The sequence below is a fragment of the Spea bombifrons genome, chromosome 1, assembly GCF_027358695.1.
Source record: "Spea bombifrons isolate aSpeBom1 chromosome 1, aSpeBom1.2.pri, whole genome shotgun sequence".
Classification (NCBI taxonomy): Eukaryota; Metazoa; Chordata; class Amphibia; order Anura; family Pelobatidae; genus Spea; species Spea bombifrons.
The window spans coordinates 113,666,149-113,675,639 of record NC_071087.1 but is presented as its reverse complement, the minus strand read 5'-3'; the positions used below and the strand labels follow the sequence as shown (position 1 = coordinate 113,675,639).

At 39.2% G+C, this 9,491-nt stretch overlaps 1 protein-coding gene across 1 annotated transcript; it reads right to left on the bottom strand.

Moving 5' to 3' along the window:
* Positions 1–571: 571 nt before the first annotated feature.
* Positions 572–8,765, bottom strand: TCHP (trichoplein keratin filament binding). Its single transcript, XM_053469215.1, has 13 exons — positions 8,666–8,765; positions 7,440–7,630; positions 6,083–6,293; positions 5,937–5,993; positions 5,248–5,316; positions 4,758–4,931; positions 4,292–4,404; positions 4,031–4,097; positions 3,502–3,674; positions 2,421–2,502; positions 2,026–2,211; positions 1,193–1,336; positions 572–766 (listed from the first exon to the last, which is right to left on the bottom strand). The coding sequence occupies exons 2-13, from the start codon at positions 7,628–7,630 to the stop codon at positions 734–736; spliced, it is 1,500 nt and encodes a 499-aa protein (XP_053325190.1). The 5' UTR covers positions 8,666–8,765; the 3' UTR covers positions 572–733.
* Positions 8,766–9,491: the final 726 nt, after the last annotated feature.

Sequence of the window (9,491 nt, the reverse complement as noted above, 5' to 3'; positions counted from 1 at the left end):
TTGAATCATTGCTTAAAATATTCCTTTGTTAGCTCTGCCTTGTGAAAATCAGAGCTAATGAGAAACTTTTTATTAAAAAAAAAAATAGTATATTTATGTGGTATTATTCAATCATACATTTTTTGGACATTGTACACACTGTACACATATGTATACTTTTATTTGTGAAGTTTGTTTGTTTTTTCCTACTAGTTGTGCAATAAACTGGCTTTTAAAGTGACGATTAAAGTGGTTTGTTTCTGTAGTGGAATGACCTGCCAAATATCACTGACTTCAGGAAGAACCTAAAATTCAAACATCCACATTTTTTTTTAATTAAAACAATGCATATTATATGCCCCCCCCAAAAAAATACAGCATTCTTTAAAAAAAATTAGACATCTTCAAGAGTTTTTTTTTTTATTTTTTTTTTTAAATCTGAATTGACCAAATTATACCACTATATAAAAATGAAGGGGAGAAATCGAGAGTAATAAAATAAAACTTTGTAAATTTAGTTTTAAAATATTGAAAAATGTTTTGTGCTTCTAGATGGTCATGTTGCTAGTAACATCTAGCATGTAGTCCTGCAGCAGGTTGGACACTAAGTAAGCAACTTGATTTAACTGTACATCTGGCCACCTTGTCATTTTCATGGTGAACAAAAAATTAAATATACATCACAAACTTATGTTGCAATCACTTCAGAGGAAGAGCTTTCTTTTTCCTTCTATCGGTCATCACAGTTCTTTTGTCATGTCCAAGCGTTTCTGGGGCGACTAAAAACCTGCAAGGCAAAAAGAATAGGAGGATGCAAGAAGAGCAAAGGAGGCACACAGAAAAATGAATCTACCTAAAACGTAGTTAGGATGGGGCCCTACCAGAAAATTAATACACAGAACGAGGAGCACAGCCAAAAAAGCAGAAATACTTACCCATTCAGATTTCTGGGTTGCTGCTAAATTAATAATGACCAATAAGTATACAAAAGCAGAGCAAGACTTCGGCGCATACCGAGAAAATATGATTAAAAAAACACTAGTGCATAAATATTGGGAAATCCGTCACACTATATGACCATATATTGTTTAGCCAGCCGCTACGTCACAAGTACTCCTACCAACAAGTTAGATGCGTTTTTCTTAAAGAGTCTCTTAAATGTTAATTGTCCACTGCCTCGTGGTTCATCATTGGTAAAATTGGATGCATTTACCTTATTCTGATAGCCTCTCTGGGTCATGATTCCTGCTTCTTGCTGCAGCAAGTCATTTTCCTCATCTTCTGCCAATTTAGTTTCTATCTCCTCTTCCTCTAGTTGCAGCCTTGCCTTCGTCTCTTCTAAGCGCCGCTCAGAAATCTAAAAGATTTTTGAATGTTTACAAAATCACTTTCTGCCGTACAGATTGAGAAACTCAATATCTGTTACAAATCAGCAGAAAAAGAAAAAACGGCCGCTTTTACTTTTTCCTGATGTGTAATGTTTTCTGTGGCTGCAGTATACAAAAGTTTTCATCTTGCTATCCTGTTATGTTTTATAATTGCTGCGAGGACAAAGAATTGCTAGAGGGGAAGACCGTGTGCAATGTCGTTAAAATAATGCAGCAGGTCTAGGTGTCTATAAGTATATTCCAGCCTCCTCCTGGGCTAACGGTAAGATTCCAATGCAAGCTTAACTGAGGAAGGAAAATAAACATGAAATGTCCTCGGTTCACAAATACAACCGGAAATACATTAAAAATAGAACATTATTATACAAATGTTGGTGTAACTGCTTTGTGTGCTGGGGCAATTGTTATCTCAACTTTAACAGTTTCTGCACTTGGAAAAGATTGCACTCATAACATGTTGAAGATTATATATATATATATATCTCATGGTTCCACCCAGATTTTAGGATCTGATTGATTTCCTAATACTTTACCATGCATTCTTTGTTGATAAGGCTGCATGGGACAGAAAACTGTAAAGCGTAAAGCTGTATGCTATATTTGAATACAGTAAGTGTGGCCACTAATTCGTGAGATAGGGCAAATAATATTGCTGTACCTGTGCCTCCAGCTCTAATCTACGGGCCGTTTTCTGGGCCTCCTCTGCTTCTTTTTCCCTCGATGTCAACTGCTTGACCAATTCCAGCTCGTTGATGAGCTCCTGTCGTGCCTTCAGCGACTCCTTTTGAGCAAGCTTGTTCTGTTCTATCCGTTCCTGGATCTGTAACTGCCTTCCTGATAATACCTAGTTAAAGAATCAAACAGATGAGCACAAAGCAATAAACTCAAGCTGTCCACAAGAGCTTCTTTATATCTCTTTAAAAAAAAAAGTGTCCCAAACGTGTTTGTTCCTTAAAAATCATACTAATTTAGGTTTTTAATCATATTACCGACCCCTGTTTGTCCAAACACAATATGCCGCACTCCTGTTCGGGAGCCTTTTGTTCACTTTACCTCTTTCATCAGGCGATTCCGCGCATTCCTCTCTCTTTCCCATTCTGCTTCTCTTTTTGCCCACACTTGTTTGGCTTCCTCTCTGAATACATGAATATTCAATTGTGAACAGAAAAATACAATGTAAGGACGATGCAGCGTATGCCAAGATGTGATAGACTTGTTCAGTGTTTTTGGCCATATCATTCCAATTCAAACAAAACCAAGAATACAATTTTCAGACTTCTAATATTCTGGAAGGATAATATCTGAATATCCTCATGGATAGAGTGAGAGGAAACAACCTTTAAAGTTCCCTTACAAATTCATTTCTTCTCGTGTTCGCTTGAAATTAGAGTCAGCGGTTGAAAGCATGCCCTGGTCTGTCACCTCTTCATTACATATTTACAGCTTGTCGCATAACAAATGAAGGGTCACTTACATTATATCATCACAACACTTTCCTTCTTTGTGACAAAGTTACCACATAGGTTTTATAACCCTCCATGTGACATAATGCACATACACCAGCATACTAACAAGGACATAAGAAGGTCAAGGTTTTAACATAACCAAATAAAGCTAGGATCCAAGGCTGGATACAATGATTTCTATGTATTCGGTGTTACCATTAATTTTAGGTACTCAATGCGAACTAGTTTCGGTAGATCTGGATTAGACAGTATATGAACACCAGGTACGTTAAGCTGTGTTATGTGGAGGGGGGCTCAGGAATCACAGTGCTTCCAGCAATCAAAATCTGTATGTTTGTCCACCAGCAGGACACAGCACACCTCTTCAATGAAAATGGTAATTTATTCCAGCATAAAGCAGATCATGTTTCGGTCCTCATGGACCTTTATGAAGCCATTAATTCATTTTATGAATTAATAAAGGTCAGTGAGGAGTGGTAGTGTGTTAGTGTGTAAGTGTGTATTCCTGGTTTGGTGAAATGACTATTATATACACTTTATTACATCTGTATGGATAACTATTAACCAAGAACGTGGTGCAAGCTGATCTCCACGTGTTACAGTAACTGTTAATGTATACAATACAATGTGACTAATGTGTGCGAAGCTGCAATTCACTGTTAGGTCACCTGAAAAGTGTATCCAGCTCTGCCTCTCGCTGCCTTTCTATATGCAACTGCTCTTCAATGACCCGCTTCATCCAGGCAGCGTCAGCGGCAGCCTGCTCCCGTCTGGCTGATCGCAGGTGCTGCTCATTGTCCTCCTTGCTGATGAGCGCAGATAGAATCTGCATATCCATCTCCTGTAATGGAAAGCAGAAGTTTGCGAGTGTTGATTTCAGAACGGCCGACATTCCCTTCCGGAAGGAAATCAACTTGTACGGTGTCATGAAGGACCACCGGTTGCTGGTAACACTTTATATATTATATATATACATATATATATATCTTAGATAGTTTAATAATCAATTATGAGATTTAAAGTTTCATAGATGCTGCTAACAGATTTAATAAACCAAAAGCTTGCATCTCCACTAAACCTCTATACATTGTAAAGGCAGACCACTGGAGCTTGTGGGACGAGCTGAGCTGGCTATTCAGTATAGAATGGCAAAATGAGATTACAAAAAGGTTATTCACAAAGGTGTATATATCTTACCAGTTCTTCTTGCACCATTTTAGCTCGTCTCTTCATCTGTGCATTGTACTGACGGTTTAAAAAGTGACTGCAGGAAAAAAAAAGCAGATAAATGTGAGCCATTCTGTTTGAGAGGCAGCAGATCAAATCAATTTTATAACCCAAAACAGACTTATATGTAGTATTAAAAACTAATTCTAAATGCTAAAAAATATGAAAAAACATTTCTCATTTAAAATAAAAAATATTTCCTGCTACTACACATAAAGCAGCTGTCTGTACCCAAGCTCTATCTTCTTCCTGCGTTCCTCAATCTTTCTCCTTTCTTCTTGTAGCTCTTCTACCTCCCACTGTTGTCTCAGCAAATCATCCTGTTTCTTTTTCAACATGTTTGCCTGCATGAAAGGGACAAAACAAATTACAAACCAATCGATGCAGGTTGAATACGTGGAAATGGCATCATAGGCAATTCTTTTTCCCAAAAGACTATTTCACAGAACATGGAAATATCTAACAATATCTAACATGGCCCCCAGACATGTTAAATGAACACAATACCAACTCCATTAAAACTTGAACATCATTAATGTAGATAATACAAAGAGGTCAAATCAATAATCATTCTTATAAGAGAACAGTTAAGCAACCTCATGAGGATCTTTATTAAAGCACAAAGCAATGATACTTTAAATCATGCGCAACTCTGATGCCCTTACAATATATCTCACTGTGTTTATGAGACTCTCACCTCCAGCTCTCTCAGTTTAAGTTCCTCCATTTGTTGCCGGAGAACCTCAACACGGTCCTTCTCCATTTGTCTGCGTCTCTCCTCCTCCATTTTCATTCTCTCTAGAGCTTCTTGCCTGGCAAGCTCATATTGGTTTTCATAGATCTTTTTCGTTTCCTCCTCTTCTGCTTTTTCCTGAAAAGGTTAGTGGAATCTTGAGAGACGTATATTGAATGGACAGTCCCGTGAGATACATTATTGAGTTATCAGAATGCTATTTGTGTTTGTGTACTGATTTTTAATCCAAAGCAAAGCTGAGAGATTCCAATTCTTCTTCTCTTGCAATCCTCTTGAGGATCTCGCTTACGTCAGGGAACCATTGGATAAACAGGGATGCCTTAGATAATCCTTGGCATTACAATAGAATTCACACATTTCAGATTAGTAAAATGTAAATTAATGCTCAAACGGATACCAAATGGTAAACAATCGTAAACAACATAATCTTTACCTGATTTCGTTCAGTAATCTGCTCTCCCCAAGCATCAACCACATATTTTTTATGCAAACTGGATTCAATCTGTAGAGCAAAAAGAAAAAAAAAAGTGATGTCAATGTCCAATATATCACGATATAGAGGATGATCGATGGTGAAAGTGAACAAACCGTTTTCTACTGTGTTTTCTTTTGTGTCTGAATTACTTGTGCCACCATTAGGAAAATGCAGCACTTTTAATTTACATTTCAATGTAACAATCGTTACTCCTCTAAAGTGACAGTCCAGAGTCCCATTCAGACCCAGAAGCGTAGGTACTTAATTAAACCTTTGGGCACCGCACTACTGCTGCGGCCCAACTTCCCATGCTAGTCTTGGCTGCTTGAAGCTGCAAATCGTGCAAACCTAGGAACTGGGCGCCAGGGAATGAGGCAAATACATAGGGGGTGTAGATTCTATTGAATCCCACCATTCGCTAGAGGGGGAAAAATAGCAATTTAAATGGGACGCTCATGAAAGAGCATATGATGGTTGGAGTGTCCCTTTAAGGCTGCAGGGACTTACTTTTTATATACAATTACACAGTGCAAAATGAGAAATGTGGGTTGAAAGCGGAATTAGAAAGCAAACTCTGGAAAGAGAAATCTGATCAAAGGATTTACAGCTGGCTTATGAAAACACTGGCTTATTAAATAAAAATGTACCTCACGTAGTTTCACATTGTTCTGCTTCCATCGCTCATACAATAACTCCTCCGCAAGCTTGGGGAAAAAATAGAGAGATAATGTTATCATAGCTATGTCATCAGCAGCGGTTCACGTCCTTAGAAGAAGCTCTAGTGGCAACGAACCTGCTTTCTCCTCTCCTCTCTAGCAGACTTGAGCTCCTCTGTCCTCTCCCTCATTTCCCTGATAACAGGCTCCTTGTTCTGATGAAGCTCCTGCAGCTCTCCCTCCAGCAAATCCCGTTCCTCTTGCAATAGTTTGCGCAGTTCTTCCCTTCTCCGTTCCAAGTTCTTCTTTTTCTCCTCTTTCTGCATCTCCCGGTGGTAGGCATTCATACTGCCGGAATTGGAAATATCATAATCAGCCACATCCAACGTGGATTTAAGTCAATAAATAGCAATTACATAAAAAGTGGTCCTACGATAAACTGCAAATAATGTTTAGAGGGTTCGCAGAATAAAAATCTCTATCCTCAGTTCATACAACAGAGAGAAAGTCATCTTTTCTTTTACCATTTCATAAGCTTGTTTTTTTTCTGCGGGAAAAATTAAAGTACAACTAATTCCAAGATTTCCAAGATATGATTGTAATTTGTCGAACTAATTCAGATACCTGGTTATAACCAAAGGGAATTAGAAGAAGAATCTAAACATTCTGCAAACACAAATCTCACTATTGTTTGATCTGCAATGAAAATGTTATTTTCCCAGAGTACTAGATGGTGTAGCTTTGGTATCTGGCTGTGTCGATGTTGAGGATAGCATCGAGAGTATAGTATGGATGGCTAGAACATTTCCTTCATCTCAACACATAATTCAGTTTAGGTTCCTTGTAGGACATTTGTATAGAACCATTTAAAAAATGTATCGCAGTAAAGTCAAATTACTCATTGCCTAATAAACTATGGATATTTCCAAGTTTAGCATCAGGTGCACTCGGCTAACATGCCACCGGATGCTTTTATTGGACTGCAACATTTTGTTTGACTCACAGTGACTAGATCAGCTACTATTAATAACGTGTACGATCACTTGGAAGACTGAACACAAGTCATAACTGGAAATCATACATTTTCTGGGAAGTCCGTCCTCCGTTTTACTTTCAGCAAATCTCTCCATGTTGACTAAGCTCCCATTAAACATTTACCAGGGGTGACTTCACAGCTCATGTCGAACGGATACTTTTATCACCTCTCAACTCATGGTCTCGCAAATAAGCCCTAGGGGCTCAGTCGTACTCGTTATAAGGCAAGCGCAGAAGATTACCTGACCGATGCATAACAGACACTTGGCTTTGGTGAACCTCCTGAGTTTTTGGAATGTTAATAATTATAAACTTTCACTTTTGCCTTTTGAAGCAACATAAGCAGAAGTGTACATTTGTATTTGTTTCTATTCAATCTTTCATATTTAGGACGAACAGTAGTTTTTTTTTTAAAAGGCTCGCAAGTAGATCCCTTTTTTAGAATTCCAATATATTAACCTCTGCTGGTAGGACTGCCGAGAGCTCCACTGTGCCTGCTTACTGCTACACATGCTGGACTGCTTAAAGTATCGGTTTGTGAGATCCCACTCATGACGAAATCGAGCCTCCTGTTCCCTCTGACGCACGATCTGTCGCTCCAAAGCACGGCTTCTACTGTGCCAGTGAGATGGGAGTGTGGGCAACGCCATCTGATTGGGAAACAAAAAAAAAGAAATTAGAATCTTACTCAAATTTAAAAATAAATATTTTATAAGGTCATGCAACAAAATAACTACTTATACGGTATGACTTGGCACAAGAATACTTTTCATTTACAAATTAACCAGAAACTATTTTGACGAGTTCACCTCTAAGCCTAGTACGTTCAGAATGCATCACATGATCTCTTTAGTCGAATCTATGATTATAATTAGCATTTAGAAAGGTAAGTATTTACAGATAAAGGTAAGAATACATTCTAACAGGTTTTCTTTGTAAATTGTGTTTTAGCATCCCCAAGTATCTTATCGTAAGTATTACACTACACTACAGTAACACGCAAACATAATTTTATTCATCAAAAGCAGACATACTCGCAATACAAAGCAATCTAAGTGAAAAGATGTGGGGCTCTTTCCACTAAACAGTGTGTTGTCAGTGTTATTATGTGATAGAGCATTTCACCTCACTGCATTAACTATGCATTACGGAGGGCCAACTTAAACCGCCCTCTTGCGTGCCTGATGTATACTTAAAGCATGCAATACATTCACTCATGGGCAACTCATTATTCAGTGAGTAACGTGTTACGGAAACAGCAGGTATTTATTTTAGCTTTTCAGATTACTTTACTCTTCATACATACCTCTTCTACATATAAATACATTACAGAGCATGGATCTGATCTGTAAAACTGGGTGAAAAGGCAGTCCCTCAATAAAGCGCCCAAGTGCTAAAATGTGTTCTACTGGTTCACATGGTGGCAGCTGCAAATGTAGAACGCTGCTCCAGAATAAGTCATTAGACATAAGGCCCCCAGACTCTATCCTCTAACTATATATATAATATATACTTTGAAGCGGCAGTAGATCCATGCAAATGGCGATATGTGTAGCACGGTTATATAACTGCACTATATTACCACCTGACAGAAGAAATGGCGGTGCGTTACCCCATATCTGCCCTATTGTCTCTCGGTGCGCGGTTTTATTAGCAATATCCCATAATTACATATAACCAGATACCTGTAAGGCTCCCGTTTTCTGCTCCTGGGGGTTCTAATTTACTATACCGAAAACAGCAGCTTAGACCCACTTCCTGTTCCGGTGTCGTTTGGTAACCATGACAACCTCACATGCGCCGCCGCTTTAGCAGCAGAGGCGGGACTCTGCACTGACAGTTTAGGTGCGGTGTTAACGGTTCTCCCGCTGTATGTTGTGACCGTGGGAGTAGAACACCCGGGTATTTACAGAAAGAAACATCCATATTAACAAGCGTGGCACCGCTTCTGCTGCAGGCTGCTGATCCCATAGAACATTAACAACCGCTGGCTTGGCATGGTGGGATTTGTAGTCCGCAGTAGCTGACGAGGCAGATCATTGTGTTCTCAGATGCTTTGTAGGGCACACACGTTTCCCCCTTTTAGTGATCAGCAAAGCTGCTGCCCTGCAGTATGCAGGATGTATAAACTCATTCCATTGATTAAATAATCGATCCGCACATAGTGGGGAATCATGTGATCTGTGCCCATGTGTCATGGAAAATGGACAATGCAACAATCCGCAATCTGAAAGGGGGCAGCTAAACGTGTCCCATTTCTTCACTAACTTTGTTCCAAATGGCGACAGTTCTTAGAGATCCTCCCCATCTATAATAATGCCAGTTAACTTGGAGCTTCTCGGCCTTTTGGCTAAGATCAAGTGTAGTTCCTCTTTTGGTGGGGGGAATACACTGATCCTCTGGCCTTAGGGCTGGGAAAGCAATGGCGCCTGAGGTGCTGATTTGCCCAGGCAGAAATGCTGGAGTCACCGTGTGCGGTATTGCACACCACTGCACACGGTGAGCGCACAA